Here is a 27,828-nt window from a genome sequence, read left to right as displayed (position 1 = left end):
TGTATGAATGAGATTTTGGTAAGAAAAAATGTACATGTTAAACGTTGATTTTTACAAGTGTATTACAAACATTGTAGAAAGAAATAAGGAAATGTTCACCCAACAATTCAGAAATATTTTTAATTAATCTTAGAAATTTTCAGGAACTTTTGGAAAATTCTAAGTTTGAAATTAAAAAAAAGTTTAGGTTTTTTTAAATTTAATCTCAGAAATGTTCTAAAAAACTTTTATAAGTCAAACTTGCCTGAAAAATAAATTCTCAATTGTCCAAGTTTTTTCTAGAAAATTTCTGAATTTTTCTATCAAAATTTCAAGCTCGGAAATGTGAGATCCTCAATTTTTTGATTTTTTTTTTTTTTTTTTTTTTTTTAAGCAAACTTACAACTTTTCAAACTCAATTAAAAAAAAAATACTTTTTTTTCTACCAAATTTTCAACTTTTAAAACTCAATTTTTAAAACCATTTCCTAGGAAATTTGAAATCCTTAATTTCTTATTTTGCTAGCAAATTTGCAATTTTTCAAACTCAAAAACGTACTTTTTTTTTTCTTGAATTTGATTTTTTTTCTACCAAAATTTCTACTTTTAAAATCTAGGAGATTTTAAAGCCATTTTCTAGAAAATTTGAGATTCTGAGTTTCTGATTTTTTTTTCTTTCTAGCAAAAATGTTTTTGTTTTTTCTAGAGAATTTCTGAGATTAATCTAAAAATTTCAGAGTCCTTTTCCCCTTATCCCTACAGTAGTCCTAATACTTCACAGGAGAGTTTGGACTCCAGTTGCTGTAATTCCCAAAAACAAACTAATACTTTGGGAAGTCTAAAGTCCACTGCTTGTTTTTAAGCTTTCGAGACGTCCTCTTCTTCATGAGTAGCAGAGGAGGCTGCTCTCTGGGCTGCTGGTGTCCACGTCTCCCCAGTAAGCCAGAATGAAGGGCAGGTGAGCCACGCGGCTCTCCAGTATGCTCCAGAGATGCTGCGCCACAAACTGGTTTCCCTTCTCGGAGAGGTGCAGCCCGTCAGACAGGTAGGCGGTAAAGTCCTGGACAACATTTAAATAATTCAGTAATTTATTGTGGTATGGTCCCGCCATCTTTGTTTCTGTATCAACTGGCTCCTCTTAGGGATGACCAGTGCTGCCTTCTGCTGGGTGGCAGCCAAACTAAAACACTAAAAGAAGAATATGAGGCTATTAGATCATCAATTGCAGCTAATTTTAGTCCAATAAACCATTAACCGTTTGTGACTCTAATGAGATAATGTGGAAAAATGTACTACATGTCCAAGATTGCACTCACTTGTCCGTCTTTCTGCATGAGCGTCCAGAGGTCCAGGACGTCCGACCCACACTGACCAGCCGCCTGAACGCAGGCCTGAGCGTACTGTCCGGCCACCGAGTTGTGCCGATTGAGAGGACATCCTGGTGGAGACACAACAGGAAGCAGTCGGGGTCAACACAGGAAACCAGGAAGAGGACGACCCAGAGGTCCGGAGGTTACCTTTCAGGACGCACTCCTTCTCCCAGGCCGGCTCGTGAATCGGAGGAGGAGTGATGAAGATGACTTTGTCTGCCGGAACGCCAGCTGAGGTCAGAAACCTGCTGATCTCCTTCAGGTTCTCTGAATACTCCGTTAGGGGGACGTGCTGCTGTGGGTTCTTATCTAAAGGAGACAGAAAACCTCTGTACACTAAACTTCTGTATTTTATAAAGTAGTAAACCTGAAGAAAGTAGATGGGAGTTGGATGTACCTTCCAGCGAAGCATCGTTTGCTCCAAAGAATACGGTGACAGCTGCTATGTTATTTTCTGCTGCATTCTGGCTGCTGATGAGGCGAGGAAGGACCATCTTTGCCCATCTGGAGTTATAGCCAGACAATCCTCTGTTCACAACGTCACATTTCCTAAAAACAGAATGATTCAGATTCACAGATCCATCAAACATGTAACTAACAAGATTTGTTGAAATTTATAACTTATAAATTAAGCGATTTCCATAATGCAATCAGGTCAAGTAATTTTTTTCCTTAATCCTTAATTTTTTTGCATAAACCAATCACGACAAACGTATTTTAACATTGGTTATCAAGTTTACGAGGTGTACTTGAATGCACCATGAGCATTACGCTGTGACTGTAAAACACTAAGAAACAGAAGTGGAGGGGAAAATAGCGAACTCATCACAAAAATGTGAACATTTATATTTGATTTCATTATGTGTAAAACATAATTGAAGAGTACCTTTATTTAAGCATATTTTACAATTTAATGAAACAAAAAAACAGCGAAGCTACTTGAAAATCGATATGGATACCTTAAAAGTACTACACAACCTCGGGGACATTTTATCGTAAATCAGTCACTAAAAAATTGTTTTGTAGTGTACGAGGTGTGCTTGAACGCGCCACAAGGTTGTCGATGTCACCGTAAAACACCGTGTAGAAGTGCAATGTCCAAACAGAAATGGTGGGGGAAACGGCAGACTTCTCACCAAAATGTAAACATTTACATGTATAAAATATGCATCTGAAGATTTTATAAAGGAAAAGTCTGGTAAAAGTCTGATAAACCAGGAATCAAGCTTCCTGGTTTATCATTATTCGCAAGTGGCATTCTGTTGTGACAAACTGATTTTATACAGAATAAATCGCTGATTCTGGAAATAAATGAAATCACTGAATCTGTCATCTCCTCACCTTGCAAGTTTATTTGCAGTTTCTGCTCCCCATCCATTGGGTTGAAAGGAAAACTGAAACAGTCACGGACATAAATGTTACAGGAATGTTGCAGGTGACGCTGATTAGACAGCAACCAGAATGACACTTTGCGTCTTCACCGCAGAAAACCGACCTGTGTGATGGAGTCACCAAATAAAACGACTTTAGGCCAAATTACTGTGCTGAACTTAGACATGATTCAAAGCTTCTCCTTTTATTTTCTTCTTCCTCTCTGGGGGTTGGCAAACAGCTAACAGGCGAACCACCGCCACCTTGTGGATTAAAGTGTGTATTGGAGTTTTAACAAAACTTTGCGCAAATTAAATGTTATAAACGTTATAATCTGGAACAATAAATTCTATGTTCTGTAATCTGACCATTCAGATGCCTCTGTATGTGTCTTTATGTAGTTGGAATCCGTTCTGTGCACTTTATTGAAGACTTTTTTCATGTGACTCTTCCCTGCTATGTAAAAAATTAAAGTCAAGAATTGTTTGATCAAACTTTAATCGTTATGTGAAAAAATATAGTAACAACTGTGTCAGTGTTATTACCACGTTTTCACCACTACTACAATTATTTTTGATTACATTTCTACTGATAGAATACTACTACTACTACTAATACTAATGATAATAATAATAACTTGTTATTATCTAATAGTGCCCAAGGCCTAAGCGAACTAAGCTGCTCATGCCCCAAACCATCACTGTGCTGTTTGGGTTTTAAGACAAACTTTAGATCAAAATTTTAATGTATGTTTAAAGGTAAATAAAAAATAAATAAATAAATAAATAAATAAATAAATAAATAAATAAATAAATAAAAGATTACAGTGGACAAATAATAATCACGAATTATCAATAATTATTTTTCAAATCATCCAGTTAAATTCTTCTTTTTTCTTTTATTTTCAATTAATTTACCCCATTAAATAACTGTTTTGATTATTAAGATTTAATTGTTTGAATAACTAACTAGAACACACCCACACATTATAGAAAAAACAAAAAAGGGAGAGAAAATACCATGGGTTATCTATTTCTTTTTTTATTAAATATATTCTGTATTGTGCTTTTATTTTGAAGGAGGCTCCTGTTGTCCTACACTAAAAACCTTCCGTGTGAACTAGCAACCTCGGTTAGGATCCTCCAGGATTTAACTCTTAATAAAGGTTAGCTGGCACTATATTAATCAGAAACATCATGAATGGGTGTTTTTACTTGATGAACTGGAGTATAGTTGTGGGGTGTTTTGTCTTTAACCGGAAATTCTTTAGGATTTAAAGCTAACGTTCGCCCAACGTTTACTCTCGCGCTCAGATGAAAGCTGCACGTGAAAACAACATCATCAACATCATTTTAAAAAGAGAATTTGTTTTTTTAACCCGATCAGATTGAGCTTCTGGGTTTTTCTACCACATATTGTACGTGAACCTTGATGAACTGTAACATCATTTCGGAACGGAACGATGATCCGAAACTTTTACATTTAATTAAAAGCAAGGAACTGTTTTTACTGGCTTCAGCTCATTTAAAGAAGCAGACGCAACGCTTAATGTCCAAAACTACCATTTATGACAGTCAACAATATATTGGACATGAATTAGACTTTTTGCAAAGAGAGGTGTTACTGGTACCTATTTATTTTAATAATTATAACGGAAACAAGTGAGCAATCTTTGTAGTTATGTAGTTTATCGTTTGCTTTAAACCGATTTAGTTCACTGTTTTCCTTTTTTGCCACATATTATGTGGTACATGGCCTAAAAGTGGGGAAATTAATGCTGTAAAACAAAAGGCAATATAGATATTTAAAATACATGACAGGACATGTCTGTACTGCTTTCAGTTCAGTTCTGAATAATGCATATAAATTGGGATCAAGGGTGTAGAAAGCACTGTTCTGCTGCATTAAGACATGGTGTGTTACTTTTTGCTGTCAACTTTTATTTTAAATTCTTTACATACATATTTAAGAATCTCTTTACTGTATGTATGCCTGATTAATGTGAAATAATTTCCAGAGAAAGCTGTTTAATGCCATGTTCTGTGTGTTTTAGCAGGATGCTGCGACGTCCCAAACCGACCGACTCTGAGGCGGACCTCCTGAGGGAGCAGGAACGCTTCCTGACCTCTGGAGCGCCGTCAGCCGCCTCTATGGTCCGCCGTCCTGACAAGAGGAGGGGAGAGGCTGGAGACGCCGAGGGAGCGGACAGCAGCGAGAATCAGAAGGACGTAGTCACCATAGAAGGTTGAAAACGAGCGTTTGCTATCAATATTTAAAGTTCTATCGGTAGAAATATTAAACTTCTGAATGTAACTGCTGCAGATCTTCCAGACCAGCTGCCGTCTTTAACACCAGCCCCTCCGAAGAAGTCTCGATTTAAAGCCAGTCGTGTGACTTTTGAGGATGAGGATGCTGGAGAAAGGCTGGACAGACACGATACCCACATCAGTGCTGTTCTCTCCAGGATTGTGGTGAGTTTTCTTGAAAAATCATCCAACTGAAAGGTTTGAATAAGAAACCATGAGCCATCAGTGTCCAAAGTTTTTGTCATGTAGGCCAAAATCGTTGGGTCAAAATAAAAAATGTAAGGATTTTGGACATATTTGTATTAAAAAAAGGCATCTGCTGTAGTTTTTAAATTCTTTTGGGCTCAACTGAATAAATATAATTTCAGTAACAACACTCTCCAAGTTTAATAAATTAAATAAAAGCATCAGTGTTTTTGCTTTGGGCCTCATGAAGTTGTTGTTTACTTGAAGGAGAGAGACACCAGCTGTGCTCAAATATCTCTGCCAGCGGTTACAGGCCTGGCTTTTCCAAAAGTTCTGCACCGCTCAGAAACCAGCTCTCAGGTATTGTCCCAATTTATTATAAACACATAAATTCACACTGCAAAAACACATGATCTTACCAAGTATTTTTGGTCTAGTTTTTCAAATATCTTTGTATTCTTGAAGTAACATGAAACTAATAATAAGTAACTTTTCAGCAAGATATAGGATTTTGTTTTTAGTCAATAACTCTGTAGTATTGATTTTAAAAAAATGTTATAAGTGAAATAATCTGCCAGTGGAACCAGTACCTTATTTTTTATCATTATAGATATTTGCAGTAGAAACTACTTGGTTTTGCAGTGCATTCATCAGTTTGAAGTAATTTTTCTTTGTTTCTTAACACATTTACTGGCTGGTAAATGAAACTTGAGTGATATATTCCCAAACAAAATTGAAATGTATTCACTAGAGATGAATATTTTGTAAATAAATACCATAGCTTCTGTAAATGAGTTGCCAGAATGTGTAGAAGTTAATTTGGACTAAGTATTTTTGCAAAGCATATTTACACAAATAAAGCGGATGTGGTTCTGTTCTGATGGACCTCCAGGTTCCGTCTTCGTCATCCAAAGGGAAGAGGAGCATCTTTGCTCGTCAGATTGCAGCTCAGAGACTAAAAGAGGACAAAACACTGAAAGCATCTTCAGCTGAACCCAGAGATCAGATCCTCCGTTCTGATGCTGGTGAGAAGCATTAAAATGTAACTCCTCTAAAAGCTGCTTTCTTTCACTAAATCTCTCCTTTGACATTCCTGTTATCAAGGTTTGTATGGGAGCTTGAAACCCTTACAAATGTTTGCATTTCTCCTTGAAAGTGCTTGATATTCAAACTGCACAGTTTTGTAATAAAGTTCAATCTACTGTTTGATTAAAAGCCTAAATATGTGAAGCATTATTTACAGTTGAGAACAGATATTTACAACCACCGGATAAAAAGACTGATTTAACCTCACTGTCTGAAATTAAATCAGACTAAAATGTTCTTATTTTAGGTTATTTCTATTTGAAAATAAAAATGAGTGAGAAAGTTTTATACAATTTTATTTTTGAATATTTGATTTATGTAATTAAACATGAGATTGGATTATATTTTGTATGCTAAACAACATTATTGAAGTTGCGGGATTTTTTTTGTTGTTACATTTATTTTATTTTCAGACCTCGTTAGTGTACAGGAAGTGTGGGAGACTTCAAACTCAAAATGTTATGTTTTAGTTTTACTGTAAAATACTACAACAAAACATTATTGCTAATAATAATTATAAATAATGTTTTTTTACCTTCAAAGTGTGGTGCTGGAAAAGTTTGAAAACGTACCTTGAAAATGCTTGAAAAGGGCTTGAAATTTACTGTGAGATTAGTGTAAGAAGGTGCAGGTGTAAATGCATTTGTGTTCAGGTTCTAGGTTGGTGTCCGGTGAAGGCCTTCAGGGTCCGGACAGTTCTGGAGAAACCCTGAGGATCCACCAGGAGAACCAGGCGAAGCTCCAAGCGATGTCCAAATCTGAGATTCTAGAGGAGCAAAAGAAGCTTTTTTCTCAGCTTGGTGAGAAGTTAAATTCTCTTGAAATAAAAATATCGTCTGCATTGAATTAGTTTCCAGAACTGAAACAGATTTTATTGACGGCTAAACGTCCTTCCCAGATCCCAGGCTGGTGGAGTTCATCAGATCTCGTAAATCTCAGAGTGCCGTGTCGCCTGGTTCCCCGTCTGAACACGCAGCAGCAGCAGGTACATGCAGCGAAGAAGGTCCTCCTGCTGAAGGCGCAGAGAGTGGAGAATCCTGCAGAACCGCTGCCGGGTCGGGTCAGAGTCCACCGGAGGCGGAGATGGAGGAGGAAACCGAGGTCAAATCACCACCTTTAACTGGTAAGGTTTTACGTTTTAGTTAAATAATCTCCCACTAATAAGGTCCAAAATACCAAAATTCACTAAAGGAGTAGGTTGCAAAATTAATAATATGTATGTTATAATTTTAATTACCTTATTGTGCATCTAATACATTATTATTATCATTATTACTAGTGCAGCAAGTAATAATAGTTAGTTATAATGATTATTTAAATAATCGATTATTATGTTGGTTATTCTGACAATTAATTGACATGAAGGTGTTTTTTTTATCTGAAATGCAAAATGTTCTTGTATTTTGTAGTTTTAGCTTAAATACTGCACTGAATATGTTGTGTTTCTTATGAGTCTGTAAACAGTTAATGATTAATCGATTACTAAATTAGTTCATTATGATTAATCCGATTAATCGTTCCAGCCCTAATCATTATTAAATCATTACAGGTTGATTTTTCTTTACTGACATCACAACCTACCAGCAAACGTTAACTAAGCTGCTAGGGGTTCACTAGTTAGCTAAACAACAAATCAGCTTGTTTTTAAAGTATCTGCTTCATTTAGAAAAAGCTCCTCTTGTATATTAAATGTTTTTTGACTGCTGGGCTTTTTTGGTTCATTTTGTGTTGGTATGTTTGAATTCAGAGGATGACCTGCCGGTGAAACCCCAGAAGGAATGGATCCACATGGACACCTTAGAGCCGGAGAAGTTGGAGTGGATGAGAGATTTGCCTTCACCCAGAAAGAAAGGAACCAAACAGGTGATCAATGTCCTCCACTGAACTCCTTTATTTATCGATTTATTCATTCAAATGTGCGGACATTCACATGTTTAGCGTTTTTATTGCTATTTGTTTCACTTAGGGGATATTGGTATGGAAGTGCTGTCTTGAAATAAATGATTTTATTGTTGTAATCAAATTCTTTTTGAATATTTTATCAATTAATTGGATTGAAAAAATTGCACATTCTGCAGATTTCTTACCAACAATTACCCTTTTTAGCATAATATAATATTTTAACGTAATATTATAAATCAAAGATGCAAATAAACAAGTATGTTATACTAGAATAGCGTAGAATTCATTTGACACTTGATGGAAAGGATGCATCTGCAGTTAAAAACACTTCTAACTGAATGTTTAAGGCTCGATCCTTTCTATTTGACTGAGCATCAGTAGGGCTGATCTGTTGATTGTGTTTTGGATTAACTTCTTAATAATTGGACAGCTAAAGGTGCTTAATTCAGAATTTGAACCAGGAGAAGCTAAAACTTGGTTGAACATTTTTATAAGACAAAGTTTTTTTTATAATCTTAAATGCTAAATATATATGGGTTTGTACAGTTTTGGCTTAAATGTTGCTCTAAAAATGTTGTTTTTTAAAGCAAATTTCGTTTTTTGAGTCTGTATACTTCAGTTAATGATTAATCTATTACTAAATTAGTCGACTCTTCTTTTAGTCATCAATTAATCACAATTATTCCGATTAATTGTTTCAGCCCTGGTGTGTACTAGTCGACTTGTTTGCTTTTCCTGTGTCCTAAAGGCCATGCAGGCTCGTTTTGACTTCACTGGGACCTTAATTCCTCCCTCAGAAGATCTGCCGACCCACTTAGGCCTGCACCACCATGGAGACGAGCCCGAGGTCTGCGGCATTAAACATACAACTACTATATTTATCTGTGTCGCGCTGACAATGACTTATGGCTCTTCCCCCAGCGAGCCGGTTACTCCCTGCAGGAGCTCTTCCTTCTGTCTCGCAGTCAGCTCATCCAGCAAAGAAGTCTGGCTCTCAACACTCTCGCCTGCATCCTGACTAAAGTATAAAAACCAGCACATGGAGTGATTAATAGCTACAGGGAAACCTGCAGAGACCCAGTTTTATTTTTTATCCTGCAGGCGCGAGGTGGAGCGTACCAGTCGGTTCTGAAAGGCAGCGTGACGTCCACGCTGCTCGATGCCGGTCTGCTCTTCCTGCTCCGCTTTGCGCTGGACGACAGCATCGAAGGAGTGATGTCTGCAGCCGTTCATGCACTCAAAGCCCTGCTTGTGTGTGCAGAAGATGAAGTAAGATCCAGATGCACAGTGATTACTGCAAACATCGTCCTGGCTCAGTCATAATGCATCTTTGAGTTTTAAGTACTCAGGGTAGGGTGATAAATTGATTTGATCAGTTAATTGAATTTGGTGTTTTGAAGATTTAATTTGTGGAAAATTGGGATTTATTTTTCACCCATTCACTCCTTGGGTCTCCATGGTTCACAGAGATTTCATCACGTCATCTTGTTTACAGCTTGTATTTACTTGGACTGTGTTTTTTTTATTACAGTGTTGTATTACATAATATTTGAAATACTACAAGTCATATTATTACAAGAATAAAGTCCCAATATAACCAGATTAAAGTCGTAATATTAGGTGAATGAGTAATTTTATGAGAACTCTGAGATGAAAAATAAGAAATTAAAATGAGGAGCATCTTAAGTCATACTTTGGTATAAGTTTTACAGATAACACAATAGAAATACTTAATCTTTTAACGCATCAGCATCAAATTATTGTCAGTAGCAGGACATTGCAATGATTGTTCTGGTCCTGATAACTCTGAGCTTCTTTTAATTTTAAGACGTTTTTTCTGGTAAAACTGATTTTTTTTCTGATACTACTACTGATACTAGACTTTATTCTCATAATTACACAAAAATTCTCGTAGCCAAACTCACAGAATGGATGATTGGATGGAAAATATTTTCCATCATTTGTAATAAATTTTTTTAGATAAGAAAAATAGGATCTGGGATTTTATTTTTACTTTTCGACGCTCCGGTTTGTTTCAGGAGTGCTTGGACTGCACCTTCTCCTGGTTTCGTGGCCTGGCGTGTTTCCCGCTGCTGCCATCCTCACAGGAGGAGGAAGATGAGGAGGACGAAGGGCTGGATGAAAGCATGAGGGAGACAGCCAAGGAGAAAGAAGAAAGGAAGAGTGATTATGATGTTGCCAGACAGGATGTCGTTAAGGTAACACTCTGCTTTGCCTTATCTTATCTTAGTAACGTTTTTATGTTCTGCAGATAAAATCTATCCGTGTTTCAGGGTTTGTTGAGGATGAGGCTCCTGCCCAGGCTGCGCTACATTCTGGAAGTGGTCCGACCGTCCCCGCTCACGGTGCAGGACGTCCTGCACGTCCTGACGCGCGTCGCACGGCACTCCTCATGGTCTGCCGCCCAGGTAAGACGAACATGAGCAACAGAAAGCGAGTCACACACGGGACGTTTGGATCACGCCGTGCTGCGTCTCACTCAGGTGTTGGACTGTCCTCGCCTGATGGAGACGCTGATGTCCGAGTTCCTTCCCACTTCCTGGACGTCTCCATCGTCCCTCAGTTCTCCGTCTGTTTACGGACGTCCTGTGGCCGACGCCATGAAGCTGTTGAGGGTTTTGGCGACGTCTGGGAGACATGCATGCGCCAGATTGGTAAGTCAAATCAAAATGCTCGGATTTCAAGGTTTGGAAAGTGTTTAATCTCCAAACCCTGAAAACGTTATTTACAGCTGAAACCAGATATTTGAAGATAATTTTTCTCACTGTTTGAAGTTAAAACTGATCAAATTTCTCTCGTTTTGGGTTTGTTAGAATTACTAAAATTATTTCTATTTGCTGAATGCCAGAAAACGTAGCGAGAACATTTTCTTTTTAGATTTTTTTGTAACTTTCTCAGACCGGTCAGGTCTCTGTGAGAGACACATCAAAACATAAGATTTTGTTGTAGTTTAGTTCCCCCTGTAGAATGTAGAAAAATATCAAAATGCATTAAATAACAGTAATAAATGATGTCATATAATAGTGAATTGAAAATCGTTTTTCTGCTTCTGGAAAAGTTTGAAAATTTACCTTGAAAATGCTTGAAAAGTCTACAAACCCTGCATAAACGTCAAAGATGAATGCTTCATCAGTTACATTTTTACTGCTTTAAAGTTAGAATTTTAATACTTTCCTTCTTACGAGTGACTTAAATTTGTTTCTTATTTTAATATTTTTCACCTTTGATGAGTTTGCCTTGATTTTGAATGCGTCGCGTCTGCTCTTCTTCTCCAGTTAAACTCCCTGGGAGTGCGGGAACGCCTGTCCTGCCTCCTGAGTGCCGAGCCCAGTGAGCTGCTGATGGAGCCAAACGAGGCCCTCCGGATCGCCACGGAGGCCTACAGGCTGTGGGCCGCAGCAGCCGCCTACGGACAAGCCTGCCAACTGTACATGTGAGCAACTTTCTGTTTATAGTGGCTGCTTCAGGTACAAATCTTTGCAGAAATGCTACAATTGTTTTTTTTTTTTTTTGCTGTGTATTTTATGAAAATTCAGTGTAATAATCCAGTCATCATAAAGGTAACCACAGAACTAAATTAATGTCCAATGGAAAACGTCAATTAGTGGAACCTGTCAGAGTAAAATTTGGAAAAGTTAAAAGAAAAAGTCATTTTTTGTTCTGCGTTTAGGACTCAACTGCTTTTAAAAACAACCCAAACGCTTAAAAAAAACCACCCAGATGGTTTTTGGTTATAAGTTGATGTGTTTTGGTGTCTGGAAAATGAGCCATTTCAAAAAGCCTCCTAATAGTTAAGTCACATTCTTTGCGCACTTCGCTGTTACCTAGCAACCATAGTTACCTAGCAACCATATTTACCTAGCAACCCCGGAAGAATTCTAAGAGACCGTCATTTCAAAACACAAAGGACTAATTTTTCATAATATGCTGAATAAAAATAAAAAAAAAACACATGTATATATATATTTTTTTCTTTTTTAATTGTCAAATCTATTAAGTGCTGATGGAAGTAATAGAAAATTGTGGGGTGGGGGGGGTTTCACATTATTTAACTTAGACATATTTAGAAAATGTAGCAAAATGTAAACCTCTTTGGCAGCTGAATAGAAAAAGAAAAGATGAAAATTGAACAGGAAGATATTAAGGTCGGCAGACTGTACGACAGAAACAGCTTGAGCTTGTTGAGTGTTTATATTTCTTTGTTTCTCCGCTTAAGGGTGACCAGTGGTGGCCTCTACTGGATGGTGGCCAAACTACAACATTAAAAGAAGCTCTAAGCCAATCAGAGCCTTGATTGGAACTAATTTTAATCCGATAAACTATTAATCAACAATTAATCGTAAGTTGTTTGAAGATGTCGGCCATTTTATTTTTCTCTCCAGAGACCTGTACCCAGCCTTGGTGCGGACGTTGCAGGCTCTCAACAGCATCCTGTCAACCTCAGATCCTCTGCAGCTGCATCGTCTCTCTGCTCTGCTGTCTCTGCTCACACAGGTCACACACACGGCTGGCTGCCATCAGGAGCTGCAGGCCGGCATGGTCAGGTACCGAGGAGGGACAAGGCGGCAACATTGACCTTATTTGATGAAAGTCCCACATCTGCATGCTGCTGTCTCTGTTGTTTCCACAGAGCTCAGGGAGAGGAGTGTCCGCCTCCGCCGCCCGTGTCCTGGAGTCACGTTACTGGTTTGCAGCCGCTCCTTTTGGGACATTTGAAGGGCGTAGTCAAAGGCCTCGATAATCCAGTTCAGAGAGACGGCGTCCTGACTCTGATACCTGCTTATCTAGTCTACCTACAAGCTCACTACCAGCAGCTCTCCAGACAGGTACGCTTACCTGGAAGCTGTGAAAACGTGTGTGCTCGTTGGAAATTTGGGGTTTTAATTATTTATTTAACATTTTTATGTTCCATGAAGTATTAGGAAGACTTTTTTAAATTATGTCAATAATTTATAATAATAATAAAGATTCAATTTCACAAAAAAAACTTCCTAATATTACAAGAAAAGAGTTGTTTTTATGATAAAAAAGCTTATCAAGATCTGATGTGATAAGCTTGGCAAGTTCAGGGTCTTTCTTCAAAATAAACTCAGTCATTTTTGAATTATTATTTGTGTAGGAGTTTTTATGAAACGACTACTTCACTCTGATTATATTACAACTTTATTCTTGTATTATTATGAATTTATTCTCATAATATTACAACTTTATTCTGGTAATATGACTTTATCCTCACATTATGGCTTCTCGTAATAAGAAACCTACCAGCATGGCTTTAATACTCTGTCGCAATTTCACAACATACAGTTATTATTTTTAGAAACAAGAACTGGGTGTTTCAAGTCATTCAGAGTTTTTCTCTTATGAAAATGATCTATACAGACTATAGACTGCCTGTATTTGTACAGTTAATACTAACACTGTTTTCCTCAGACCTGCTTCAAGCCAGTGGAGACGCTTCAGGACTTGGAGCTCCTGACGTCGGAGGTTCTTCTGCCTCTCTTGTGTCACGATGTTGTGCAAAACCTGATGAAGAATCTCAGGTAAGGCTCAAGTAGCGACCACACAGAAACGGCTCTTTAAGAATGTTTTTATTCAACACGCTCTTGTGTTTACTCTAGGTCGTCCTCGGTTGTGTGTAACCTTCAGTCCAGTCCTCAGAGCCCAGAGGTCGCGCCCAGCCTCCCTGGTTTGGCGTGTTCGGGATGGAGGGATCGTCCAGGACTGGCGGCTCCCGGCTCTCCCTTCCCTCTCCTGACGGGACTGGGACTCGTCTTTGAAACCATCACAGAGATCCATAAAGGTCTCAGTAGGAAGGTAGATCTATGTCATGTTATCTACACATTCGTGTTGGCGGTAAATTGACTTCGATTGAGTTCTTTTAAGATTAACTTTTGGAAAATCTGAATTTTTCTCAAATTCAAAATACTTGATTGAGCCCAACAGAAGACAGAAGTTAAAATATTACAAGAATAAAGTTCTGATGTTAGAATAAAGTAGTAAATTAATGAATCCGGATAAGTGGAAGAAGATAGATGGATGGATGAGAACAAAAAATAGCATCTTGTGAAGTTGTACTTTGGTATAAGATTTAAAGATAATGCTCAATAGAAATACTTAATCTTTTAACACATCAGCATCAAATTATTATCACTAGTAGGACTTTTAAAAACTGTGCAAACAACTGAGTCCATTTTGTTGAAAGGTCGGATTCTCGTAACTCTATTGAATCTTTTTTCTCAGAAAAACAACTTTTTTCCTTCTTTTTTTTGCTAATTCCTTTTCGAAATTAAAAATTCTCGGAGCCTGTCTCTAATATTCCATCATGCAACTCACAGAGAGGATGATTGAAAGGAAAGCCACTTTTGCAAATATTTTCTGTCATTTTTAATCTCTTTTTTAGAGAAGAAAGTGAATTAAAATCACATCTAGTATGAAAAATCTGAAATTTCATTTTATTTCTTCAATATTACTTATTCTGGTTCATGTTTTCTCTGTTTTGGGCCTCAGTTTTAACAATGCTTTCAGCTCTGATCCATTCCTCACCTCTGCAGTTCTCAGGCCTCCTGCTGTCAGAGCCTGTGATTGGTTACCTGCGCAGCTGCAGCCAGGCCACGCCCACTCTGTCCCACAGCAGGTCCTGGCTGTTTCGCCACGAACATCACTTCCTGTACCTGCTGCTCCGGCTGGCGCACAGACTGGTGAGTCTGGATTCAATTTAAAACCAACTCCTGCTCAACTGTTGAGTGAAAACAAAGTCTGAACCTGCAGGACAAATAGTTTGCACATGAGATTCATATATTTTAGGTATTTCTGCTCTTTATTTTTCTGTTTTCAGGTTCCAGTTGAGCCGGAAGTTGCCAAACATGCCTCACTTTACCACCAGGTGGCGCTGGTGCTTCTTCCCTGGTTACTTCCAGGCAGTGAATACCTGGCACACGAGCTGCTTTCCACTGTTATCTTCAGCAAGGACTTTCTATCGTAAGCCAAACCTTTAATTTTCTCAGTTTAATCATTGAAAAGCTTCCAGGAAGCCTCATTCGTTCGCTGTCTGACCGTCTTTAAATGAGCAGAGTCGTTAAAAAAGAAGGCATGATTACTTTTGGAGAAGTATAAAGCTGCATTGCAGAGTTCAGTCTGGATTCATTTATCTTTTCCTTGTTAAATTAAGATTCTCATGCTTATGAGATTCTAACAAAGAGCATTTCTTCACCTAGAGCTCCAGTATTTTCAATAAGCACTTTGAATTTATTTGACTCAAATGTGGTGGAAATAATGACCAGAAGCTGCAGCTTATTAACGTAGCTTAAAGCAGTGGAGGAGCAACAACAAATTAGAGGCCAAATTAAACCATCGGTTAAAGTGACAGCAGCAGCTCGGCTTTATTTTGTTATAAAGTCGAAATCAACAGTTTTCAGGGTTTTCAGGAGATATATTAGTGAAATTAGAGTCTGATTATTCCGGTTAAAGATTATTTAAATAATCAGCTCAGAAACAATTAGTCAGATTAATTGTTTCAGCTCTAGTAACTAGATCCAAACCCGTCTGATTTCAGCATTTAGGTAATGACTAGTGACTTTAGTTTCTGTGTTGGTTTGCAGGGAGGGCCACAGCGGCGGACCAGAGGCTGTGGAGCTCGGGGAACTGAAGCTCCACACGCAGCTTCATCAGACGTCTCCCTCCCTCCAGACTGTCGGCGCTCTCCTGAGAGAAGCCTGCACCCAGCTGCCCTCCATACGAGGCTGCTACCTCACCCACCTGGCCCACCTGGAGCAATCAGTAATCACATCCCGGGACGTCTTCCTGGGGCGCAACCCTTGGATCGGGTCCCATCTGCTCCCGGAGCTCACCGGCCCCACGCTCCCGTCTGACTGGCCGTTCATCCCGCTGATCGGGCTGTACGAGCGGGCCGGGGCGTCTGACGGCGGAGGGCTGGCGGTGGAGGAGCTGCCTCATGGATCTCTGCAGGCGGTGACCCACTGTCTGCAGTGGCTGCTGCTGCTGGAGGTCTGGAGGGAAGAAGCTGTGAAGGTACAAGTCAAATCTTAATAACAATTTTTATTAAAAAGACTTGAAAGGATTTTCATATTTTGGTCAAAATTCAGGCTTTAGATACAGCTTCTGATTAAGAGTAGGGGTGCACCGATTGCAGTTTTTTGACCACCGCCGGTTACCAATCTTTAAAAGCCCGACTGATGCCATTTCTTTGTCTGAAATGTCACCAAATATAGCAAGAAAGTCGCTGTGTTGGTAACAGCGGAGTGACTTGTTAAATATAAACATGCAGACATGACCCACCCGGTGGGCCGGTCTGTCAGTCAAAGCTCTCTCAAAGGAAAGCAGGTTGATTTTTAGATGTTTGCTGAGGTAGATAAGATCAGTGGATACGATCGACTTCACATGTAAATATCGGCCGATCAGGAAATCGGCGCTAATAAATCAGTGCAACCCCTAATTAATAGGATACAAATAAATGACATTTCTTTTTAAAATAAGAAAATAAATATTTTACATCTTTATATCATCTTTGAAGTGCACAGCCAGTAGTTCAGTTCATGTAAAGTTGTTGTCTTCAATACTGACCAGTTCTGGTGCTTCTCTTCATCTGCAGGTCGTCCTTCCTGTCGCCAAACTCGCCCGCCTTTCCTGCGTCTTCCTCTGTTCCAGCGACCTGTTCCTGGAGAGACCCGTTCAGAGGCTGACCTGGGGTCTGTTCAGGCTGCTCACCAGGTGAGAGCGACTCACCTGGAATACACTGCAGTCTCCGAATAAACAAGAGCTGAAACGATTGATCGGATTAATCGTGATTAATCAATTATTGAAATAAGTGTTAATTAATTTAGCAATGAATTGATTGTTAACTGGAGGATATAGACTCAAAAAAAGACCATTTGGTGAAAGAAAAAACTTCAGTTAGGTAATGAAATGTTTATTTTATTTTATTTTATTTTTTGGGAGGGTTCTGGACTTTAACGTGGCTTTTATTTATTTATTTGTTTTGAACAAAGACTTTATTTTGTTAGTCCTGCATTCAAATTCAATGATTAGCACATTAAGTCACAAACATCAGTACAGCCAAACAAATCAGTTGAACAAAAACATCCGAACGATTCGGCGAACTGAAGCTCCAAGGAGTCTTTTCTCCACCGATCAGTGGAATATAAAACACAGGTTACAAATGGATTACAAAAATGAAACATGAAATAAAGGGAAAATCTTCCTAAAATGTTTATTTTCTTATTTAAGAAAGCAACAGTATTATCTATTGATTTGAGTCTTTAATTTATCTCTCATATTGTATAAAATATGCTCAAATGAAAAATCTGTAGAATATAACTTCCAATCTCATTACTTTATAGATCAATTGATTTCTCAAATAATCGTGAGTCGCAGCCTTAGAGTTTCTCTCTTTGCTTCCAGGGGGTCCAGGTTGGACTCCTTGGACCTGGACGTGCCTCCTCCAGGCCTGGCCTCCTTCCAGGACCTGTACTCGGCCCTCCTGGCCCAGTACGAAGCCGTGTCGTTTGGAGACCGGCTGTTTGGCTGCTGGGTTCTGCTGCCTCTGCAGAGGAGGTACAGCGCCTCCATGAGGCTGGCTGTTTTTGGAGAACATGTGGGGATGCTGAGATCGCTGGGTGTCACTCTGGACCAGGTATGGTCACCACCTGCTTTTTAAATGTGAAAACAACCTGCTGGAACCTGATGTTTTCTCTCCTGACCTGAAGCTGTCCGTCCCCATCGAGCGGTTCACCTCGCCGCCTGAAGACTCCCTCCCTCTTCTTCGTCTGTACTTTCGCGCTTTAGTGACGGGAACCCTGAAGTTGTCCTGGTGTCCCGTCTTTTATGTGGTTGCCGTGTCTCACATCAACTCCTTCGTCTTCTCCCAGGATGCCGCGGTGCAGGTACAGCGCATTTTAGTCCACAGACATAATAAAGAATAGATGCTCTTGCCTATTGTTGATGACATTTTGGTCATATTTATAGTAATATATATAATATTATTGTTTTTCTAAGGTGGCGCTCTTGTGTCAGATAATCTAACTCAATGTTAGGAAATAGTTAGCCTTCATTGTGTATTACACCAAGCACTATAGCTAACATTAGCTGGCGTTTTGCTGGTGGACATAAATACAGTATAGTAATATTCTATTCACAAAATATAAACAATAATTTGTTCATCTAATATATAAAAGTTATCACCGGAGTCGTCACGTCAATATTCTGTTGATTTGAACAAAAATATCCAGCAGTGCTGAGGTTTCTTCTGCTGTTTTGGTTTAGCCAATTAGGAGGGACGACCGCTCCAAGATGGCCGCCATATTTCCTGCCAGAGCAGCCAGTGTGGTGTCTACTCTTTTCTATGTCTATGGTAGTTTAGTCTCTACATGGGATAGATCTGTGAGTTATCGATTGAGTTAATCTAAAGTCGATTGATCTCGTCGACTAATAATTGAGTTTTTTCTTGTATCAAGAAGGGCCAAATTTTTCATATTATTATTTTCAGTAGTTTTAAATACTAACTAAATAAGCAGAAATTTGTTTTCTCATGTTATTAAACCTAGACATATTTATAAAATATAACAAAACAAGAATTTCTTAAGTTGCTGAATAGAAAAATAAAACATGAAAAGAATAAAATGCACATGATTCCCCACGATCGGAAATATTCATACAGTTGAATATTGCTCACTCCAGTGCATTAAAGCTCCACATCCTTCAAAACCATGTTTTTTTTTCTATCATGTTACAATTTTTCTGTATTGTTTCCTCCACTTTTCTGTCTTTACATCTTTGTTTTCATAGCACATCAGTCATTTTTGAATGAGAAGAAGGCACTAAATAGACATAGTTTTTTGTCATTCAGTTGTATGTTTAAAAAAATTTACAAATTAAATGAAATTTTGTTGTCAGGCTCCAACAATAAATATATAATAATAAAAGTATTCATGTAAATGTATATAATAAAATATTAATGAGCGCTATTTGGAGTGAAACTTAACGTAAGGAGCTTGTTGAGTGTTGCATAAAGTGCATTTTTAATCCCAAACTGATCAGGTATGACCGCCAGCTTTGTTTCTGTATCAACTGGATCCCCTTAGGGCGCCCTCTGCTGGATGGAGGCCGAACTGCCACACTAGCAGAAAGACTAAGTGGACGTTATCAACTAATCAATTGGAATAAATTTAAATTGAGTTATTTGCATCCCAGACTGGGCTAAAAATCTTTATTTCCCTTTGAAAGGGAGCATGTCTTAGTCGTGTCGCCGCATGATCCAGGTTTTAATTTGGTTATTTTTACACGCCACGGTGAGGTGAGCTAAAAGCAAACCGTGTAATTATTTCCGATCCAGTGGGTGCTGTTGCTGCAGTGAATCAGAGGCTGGATCAGACCTCAGGGATTTTACATGATGTCACCAAATTAAAAACTCACAGAGTCGACATTTAGATGAGTTTTAATGTCTTCTTCCTGTTGCTGATAACGACTTCTTCATATCCTGGCGTTCGGTGGCTCTTCAGGCCTTTAAACGCTCCTCGTTTCTTGGAATGTTTCTCCATTTGGGTTTAAGTTTCCCACTGATACTGCCTTCAGTTTTCTTAGCTGCTCCATCATTGATCAACTTTTTCCAAATCAGACACGAAGAGAATCTCATTTAAAATCAGAAAAATACGTCGAAACAGCTGTTTCTTGAAAAAAATGCTTTAATAGCATGATTGTTGCTGTAGTACGTAGTTAAATAAACAATATGCAACAGTAATTGATTTCAAAATCTAATCAAAATATGTATAATTAATACATTCAAATCTAATCACTTTGTAAATACATTCAATTTCAATTATATACCTAAAATATTACACATTCCACATTTTATCCATTTTTCTATATCATTAAGTTATGGATGTTTTGGCTTTTTATGTTTTTCTAACTATTCCAGAAAAGTGAATTTTTACTCCCAGAAAACTCAAATTTCACGCAAAAATCTTTTTTCCACTTGTAGTTTTAAAATCGTCCACCAGAGGGCACCAATATAAATATACAAATTTATACGTGACGCTATTAAAAAAAACTCACGTATAAATTATCTTTTGCTGCTACAGGGTTAAACATTCAGGATGAAAGTTTAAAAAAAAAGTTTTAATATTAATATATATAAACAAATCGTTACAACAAGAAAGATATTAACAGTGTTTAAGAGGAAACAAATAATCAAAAACTCAATTAAAACAAATGTAAAGTAAATTTTTACGTGTTTTATTAAAAGATATTGCGGCTGTAGGTTTGCCTGAGGAAGAACGCATGCTGATGTGTTTTCCTGCAGCGTTTCAGTGTTGCTCTGTACCAAATGAAGGGTGAGAGCTGCTGTCCAGGAGTGATAATAGTTTGTCTTGCACCTGGCTGTCTCAGACAGAGCTCACCTCATTGGTCGGTTCGATCCTGTTTCTGGTCTTTCCAACTGGGTTTCTACAGCCTCTTGAAAAAGTATTCACACCTCTGGAATGCAAACTTTTAATTTTATGCGACACAGCGTGAGTGTGAAGTGGAAGGAAAACATCACACAGCAGTTTGGCTCAAAAGCAGTAAATAAGTCAAAACTGTTCAACATTTTGCATTTGAGGTGCAAAAATCTTCAGTTTTATCTTCACCTGGTTTAAAGTCTGCTAACAAAGAAAAATCTCCTATTAAGGACCTTTTGCTTTCCAATTAAGCAGTTTAAGGAAAACAATAATCAATAGATAATTCCTTGATTTTAAGTCAAGCAGAAAGACCCGAGCTTTTCACGTGTTAGAAGTTTTTTTTAAGTCTAGATGCATCTTTTGCTGCAAATGATCAAGTCTTCACTACAGGAATGGTATTTTATTGCATTGTAGACAATAAAATGTTAATTTCTTTTGTTTAAAATAATGAATTTAGTTGTTTAATTATATCTTTCAGTTCCAATATTGTTTAAAAAACGCCCAGATGGTTAGATGGAAGATTAGCAGAATGCCCTTTGTGTTTCTGATTAATCAATAGAATAATGTGATTTTTAAGGAAGCTGCCCTGTAGTTTTGCTGCACCGGTTTGTTTCCTGTTGTTAAATTTGGCCGACATTTCTCCGGTTTATGATGACGACTCTTTGTGACTTGGATTCAAATGTTTTGTTTCCAGGAGGTCGAAGCAGCTCGACTGAGTATGCTGAGGAAGATCTACTACCTGGCTGATGAGGTACTCCTACTCTCCCTGCACTCGCTGCTCGTCTCCTTGTTTTTATTCGCTCTGCTCTTCCTCCGCCTTTAGGTGTTCATTGATTTCATCGACTCTGGCCTCTCAGTTTCTCCCCACATTTGTGGAAAACGAGTTTGTTTTGAAACGTTTCTCAGCTTGTTGAGCTCACTTCTCATTTCTTTCAGTTCGCTGAACAGTTTTTCTTGCTGTGTGTTGATATCACAGCTTAGTTTTACTCATTATGTCGCACCTACGGTTTGTTTGCTGGTCTCTTTAGTTCTGCAGTGAAAGCAAACTGACTTAGGATACGATCAAAACGTTTATTTTAGTAATTCAATCCGAATTAATACACTGTACAGATTTATAACATTAAGTGATAGATTTGAAGTATTTAATCTGATGATTTTTCCATAAGGAAATTACGGAAGAGTTTTGAATGTTGAACATTCACAATTTTTTAGATTAATCTCAGAAATGTTTTTAGAAAAAAACTTGGAAATTTCTGAATTTTAAAAATTCTGGGCTCTCCCTTAGAGATAGGGTGAGAAGCTCGGTCATCCGGGAGGGACTCAGAGTAGAGCCGCTGCTCCTCCACGTCGAGAGGAGCCAGTTGAGGCTCGGGCAAATGGTCAGGATGCCTCCTGGACGCCTCCCTGGTGAGGTGTTCAGGTCCCACCGGGAGGAGGCCTCGGGGAAGACCCAGGACACGCTGGAGGGACTATGTCTCTCGGCTGGCCTGGGAACGCCTTGGGGTTCCCCCGGAGGAGCTGGAAGAAGTGGCTGGGGAGAGGGAAGTCTGGGACTCCCTTCTGAAGCTGCTGCCCCCGCCACCCGACCCCGGATAAGCGGAAGAAAATGGATGGATGGATGGTTAATTTCCAATAATTTTTATATATATATAAAACTCCAAACAAAAAACAAAACATATTCATGTCAATTATGTTGCTGGCAAAATAATCACAACAGTTTTTTATTTTTTGTAGGATTTGTAAACTTTATACACATTCAAAGCCCGTCCCAAATTAATTTGGTAGATTTGAGATTTAAGTCTAGATTTGCTCTGATCGTCTTCCATATGAAAAGAATATAATATAAATTATATAAAAACACTTAAAAAGGGTTTTCAAAAGAGAAATGTGTTAAAACCACAAAAGTTCACCTAAGTTCACAGAATGCTGCATCCAATCATATTATGGGAAAGTTGAGAGGAAGGAAAAAGTGGAGCATGTCTAAACTGCACTTGGACAGAACAGGGTCATGATCCAGAACTGCCACATTCCTGGTGTTGCATCTTATTTAGAGCAGAGATAAAAAAAAAAAAACTTGAACTGTTACTCAGTGGTCCAAACTTTTACTGTTCAGATCAAAGTTTTGCCTTTAATTTAGTCGCCAAGGTCCATTTCTATATAAACGTTTTATTGGTCTTATGTAATACTTTACTTGAAAAAGAAATAAGATTCCAGATTTTAATTAACTATAGAGCATAAACATCAAAATTAACAAAAATAAACACTTGAAATATGTCGCTCTGTGTTTAATGAATGCGAGTTTTCACTTTTTGAGCTGAAAGAAATTAACTTTGTGATTAAATTCTGATTTATTTAGACGGACCTGTGCGTGGTTAGAGAAGGTTATGATGTAAGAATAGTTATTTTAATGCAGAAACTTTTAATTAATTTGCCTCTTTTTATGCCCCAGCTCCTCCATAACATCTCATTAGGTCCCGCTGTAATCACATTTAGTGACTGACTGAAAGAATTTATTCGTCCTAGACGGCTTCTGGCCTCTCAGCCGATTCAGTATTTTATGAAAATCAGATTCAAACCGCATTTGGAAAGCCTATTGAAACTAATTATTATAAATAAACAGTAACTCAGCCGACATGATGCTGATTATTTTTGCCGTTGTGGGTAAAAAACGCCCGTGGCTCGAGTCGGAGCGTATCCGTTCCGCTTGTTGTCGTCCTTGGTTGAAGCACCGAAGCTCACGTCTTCCTGATGCGTTCAAGCGTTCGTGTGAGAATCAGGAAGAGTGCAGAAGTGTTTGGGTGAAGTGATTTGTAAAAGGCGTTTGAGTCTTCAGCCGGACAAAAACATGTAAAACAAGAGTTGAAGCTCAGAGAGGGGAGAGCGATGTGCAGAAGGACGCTGAGGACAAGTGAGATAAAAGTCACGTCTGAGAAATGAAAGAGGTTGATGTCAGACATTTTGATCCGAGGATGAGTGAAAAGGTGGTGATTTTCTGCTGAAATGTTCACCACACTGCAAAAACAGTCCAGCTTCTAGTGCAAATATCTCAAAGTAAGACAAAACTAACTTACAAGTAACTTTTCAGGAAGATTTAAGAGCTCATTTAAAGTAACTAATTCATATAAAAAGTTCCACTGGCAGATTATTTCACTTATAACGACATTTTTTCATGTTATAAGTGGATATGATTGGTTTGCACTAGACCAAAAATACTTGGTAAAATGTTGGGTTTTTGTAGTGCATATTTTAGTATGATTTTAAAAACCATGTTTAAAAGATGCATCTATATTTGATCTAGTTTCTAGTACACTTGAAATAAGACAAAGTTAACTTGGAAGTATCTATTTAGGCTCTTGTTTTAAACCAATAATGCCTTAATATTGATGAAAAACTACTAGTTCCACTGTCAGATTATTTTTCAGATTATTTTACACAAGCCATGGGTAAAATGTCTTATTAGTATTAAAAAAAGGAAACTATTTACTTAATAATTATTCAGATCCAGGAGGAGGGTCATAACGCTGCCAATCACCCTCGTGTGGCGCTGCACATCACCCCATTTTATTCTCTCATTTGACTTCTGCTACTCTGCAGCTAGCATAGCCGCTACTGACGGCAGATAAACTGTTTTCCTGTAACGGTAATTTGTTTAGCAGCATGTACACAAGTTGATTAACAGCGCTAAGACCCCCCTCCTGCTCCTGATTGGTTGTTTTTGGTCGGGAGCACTGAATTTCTTCAGACGGCAATAGTAGCACAGGGAAGAAGTTGAGGAGATTGTTTTTCTTTTCTTTTTTTTTTAGATTATTTCTCTCACATTATACTGTAAAAACTGAATTCTTTATAAACGTTGCTGCAGCTTTAACTGAGAAAAATCTTGTAAGTATTCAATATGTATTTTCCCCGGTGTGGTGGATTTACCAATTTGTGTGGAGAAGTTTGTTATTTCAGGAGGTCACTTTAAGTCTCTGTCCTCCTTCGCCTCATGCAGGGAAAAGCAGATAAAGACGAACACCTGCTGCTTTCCTCACATCCTCCTCACTCTGTTTTTCATTTCCAGGTGTTGAAGAACCACTTGCTTCTTTTCCGTCTGACCCAACAGCACCTCCAGCTCGGCTTTGACATGTATGAACAGCTTCCCGCCATCAGGGCGAAGCGTTTAGAGACCGTTCTCGGTCTGCAGGACGACAGTGGAGCCTGACTGGATGCACACCAGTAACGTGAGGGGAGTTGGAATAAAAAGAGACGGGACGAAGCTGTAAACATGTGAGGTTGCATGTTGGGAGGAAAAGCTAGCAGTGGGAGATTGTGTGATGTCAATCGCCCTGGAAATGGCACGGTCACCGAGATTTTTCTGCGTCCTGCTCCAGCAGCCGAGCAAGAGAAGAATCAAATCAAATCCTATCCGGACCCGGCCCAGCTGTGCAAATAATTCAGGGAACACCAAAGTAGAAAAATCCCTTTTCAATGACAGCCAAAGGCCAAATACAAACGCCGAGAAATGAAATGCAGATGGGACAGAGCGGAGGTGCTGCAGTCCTCGTCCCCATGTGACTTCAGCTTTTTGCTAAAGGGTTTCTTGCACTTGAAAAGCCGCCCAGGACAGAGTTTGGTGTCTGATATCCTGCTCTGCAAGTGCCTGAAATGTTCTTATTATCTGTGAATAAAACGTCCCTCTCCGACGACCATAATGGGAGATTTTGTTTTTATTCAACGTCTGTGCTACAACCTTATCAAACACATTTATTTGAATTGAAACCAAAGTGAAAACTGGCAGAAAAAGAAACTCTGGAAAGCAGCTGTTTGAACTAAATTCATAAAACTTCACTGACCCACGTTTTAAAATGCAGCTTCAGGCTCCAGCTTGGCCACGTGTTTTTGATTAAAGTTCAGTTTGGTTACGTGGCTTTAACGTCTTATCACATAATAAAGAAGGAAACACCCTTTAAAGCCATTTTATGTTCAGTTTAGCCATTAAAAACCTCTCAGATGGAAGTATGGAGGCCCATCGCTGCCTTAATCAACATCTGGCTCAATAAATAAAACACAAATTCTATAATAATTACAAGTCAAAAAAGTTAGATATTTTTCATTGTGAACTGTGAAAATGTACTGAAATAAAAATATGCATATATATTTTTTATTTCTGAGTTTCATTCCTATTTTTTCTTCCTTTTTTTGTATTTTCATCTTCCTAAAATAAATAAATCTGAAGGCCAAAATTGCCACTATCTAATAAATAATCTGTTAAATCGACATGTTAATTTAAATGAAATAATTGTGTTAAATAATTACAAAATATATGTATAGTGAATGTTTCCATATATCAATTTATTAAATGGTCAATTAAAGTTTTAAATAATTAAATAATTTTATGTGTAATTATATGCATAGTATTAAAATTTTAAGCATTTTAAAAAACATGTATAATTCTAATATTTCTTCTTGTGCTGTAATAATTTTAACTAATGCTAAAATAAATACTCAGTATTCAACACAAAATATATTACAAAACGTTTTTTATTTTCACATTTAATAGATTAAAATGTTTGTATCAATATCCAGTTTTATTCAAATGATCAAATTTAAATATTGAATTATTGAAATGAATATAAGGGTGAAATAAATGTTTTTGTAACTTTATGCCAGATTAAATAGATCTAAAATTATTTAAGTGTTTTGTTTACATTGTTGCCATAATTAATTACTTCAGTAATCTGTTTATTATTATTTATCTGGGTTACGAGAGCTTTTTTCATACAACATAAATGTTCATATGTTTAGAAATTTCTGACTTTATTTTTAATTATCAAAACAACATTATAAAAAGCTTACTTGGTGACTTTCTGGTGTGTTCTGTGTTTATATGCTGTGTTGGTATGTGAGCAGTAAATAAACAAAGTAAAAATGCTTATAAATTAATTTATGAGCTATAAGTCAATGCCAATACTTAAAAAAACTCACTTCTCTTTCAAGTCTGTTTTCACTTATTTCTATAAATTCTTGGTATGTATATGTTTTGTCCAGACTGCTGTGTAATTATTTTATATCTGGTTAAAGACAAAGACAGCCTGTGGATGCTAATGCTGATCACAAGCTTCGCTCCACATCTGGTCTTAATTTGGCCCCATAAACTGGGTGAAACACGTAAAACTGGTCCGCAGATGATAAGCGAGGAATCTGCTTTAACTTAACCCCCAAAGAGGTCCAGTGCAACTCGGAAAAGAACATTTCTATGTAGAAACTGTAAAGTTTTCTCTTCTTATAAAGTACAACTGGTTAATGCATAAATGTGTGTTTGACTCAGAGGGTTGAAGCTGTCAAATATGATGCTAAGCTTCTTTAAATGTTCATGTAAAACCTGAAGACTACTTAAAATTATTGGAAATACAAGTAGAGTTTAGTTTGTGGACATGAATATTTTCTAATAGTACCTTAACTCATATTTAAATGAGTGATCGATCTGTTTAAAATTAAATGGAAGAATGCATATTTAATATTAGGTAAAAGAATTTAATGTACAATGAGGATAAATTTACAACATGAGAGTCAATAATTCCTTAATATTGAAGAAAAAGTATTGCACTGCAGATTATTTCACTTTTAGGTTAAAGATATTTGCACCAGACTAGTAAGATTTTGCATTTTTGCAGTGCAGATTACAGTGTATGATTTAAAAAACATGTTTAAAATAAGCATCTATATTTGTGCCACGCCACAACTAATACAAAGTACAAGAAATAAAATAAATTCTTTGCACAATTATACACAAAACATTTAAAATATTTTCCTTATTTTCAAAATAAAGCATGAGGAACCATCTCGACGTTGCTTAAACTTGTTTAAAGTTAATAAAAAAAAGTTGTTGAAGGGGAACTGAAGCGTAAGTTTTATGCTTTTTGGTGATTTTGACCCCATTTCTAATGCCGCTCTGAGCAAGTGTCAGAAATTTTAAACTAATCTGTGTTGACATATTAAAAAAGAAACATGATGCTTTTCCTGCTTTGGGTCCATTTGGTTTCCGTTTGTCTGTATTTTCTCCGAGTGAAGACAACTTTTTACAAGACAATTAGAAGAACAAAACCTTGGAGAGTTTTGTAAATTAAAAGAATTCAGCATGTACTGTTGTTGCACAAAATTTTAATTACTTTAATAC

General features: G+C 37.6%; 2 protein-coding genes across 5 annotated transcripts; one reads left to right on the top strand and one right to left on the bottom strand.

The window, feature by feature from the left end:
* Positions 1-102: 102 nt before the first annotated feature.
* iah1 (isoamyl acetate hydrolyzing esterase 1 (putative)) lies at positions 103-2,990 on the bottom strand. Its single transcript, XM_008399988.3, has 6 exons — positions 2,844-2,990; positions 2,690-2,742; positions 1,746-1,897; positions 1,496-1,657; positions 1,295-1,416; positions 103-1,038 (listed from the first exon to the last, which is right to left on the bottom strand). The coding sequence occupies exons 1-6, from the start codon at positions 2,904-2,906 to the stop codon at positions 862-864; spliced, it is 729 nt and encodes a 242-aa protein (XP_008398210.1). The 5' UTR covers positions 2,907-2,990; the 3' UTR covers positions 103-861.
* An 802-nt stretch (positions 2,991-3,792) lies between these two features.
* rpap1 (RNA polymerase II associated protein 1) lies at positions 3,793-25,363 on the top strand. Of its 4 annotated transcripts, none has more exons than XM_017302636.2 (27): positions 3,793-3,884; positions 4,776-4,963; positions 5,042-5,190; positions 5,479-5,571; positions 6,104-6,236; positions 6,951-7,097; positions 7,196-7,420; positions 8,045-8,160; positions 8,948-9,046; positions 9,121-9,222; positions 9,301-9,468; positions 10,239-10,418; positions 10,494-10,628; positions 10,704-10,874; positions 11,496-11,653; positions 12,603-12,764; positions 12,851-13,046; positions 13,654-13,763; positions 13,842-14,037; positions 14,775-14,921; positions 15,059-15,201; positions 15,822-16,251; positions 16,832-16,950; positions 17,641-17,872; positions 17,946-18,122; positions 21,367-21,423; positions 24,733-25,363. In XM_017302636.2, the coding sequence occupies exons 2-27, from the start codon at positions 4,777-4,779 to the stop codon at positions 24,871-24,873; spliced, it is 4,173 nt and encodes a 1,390-aa protein (XP_017158125.2). In that variant the 5' UTR covers positions 3,793-3,884; position 4,776; the 3' UTR covers positions 24,874-25,363. The 4 variants fall into 4 exon arrangements, with proteins under 4 accessions (XP_017158125.2, XP_008398212.2, XP_081459418.1 ...); XM_008399990.2 differs by having other exon boundaries at positions 4,773-4,963; XM_081603292.1 differs by lacking the exon at positions 3,793-3,884 and adding an exon at positions 3,918-4,380.
* Positions 25,364-27,828: the final 2,465 nt, after the last annotated feature.

The sequence above is a fragment of the Poecilia reticulata genome, chromosome 22 (genome assembly GCF_904066995.2).
Source record: "Poecilia reticulata chromosome 22, P_reticulata-male-v2, whole genome shotgun sequence".
Lineage (NCBI taxonomy): Eukaryota > Metazoa > Chordata > Actinopteri > Cyprinodontiformes > Poeciliidae > Poecilia > Poecilia reticulata.
Note: the sequence above shows the minus strand (reverse complement) of the source record. Positions and strands in the feature narration are given on the sequence as shown.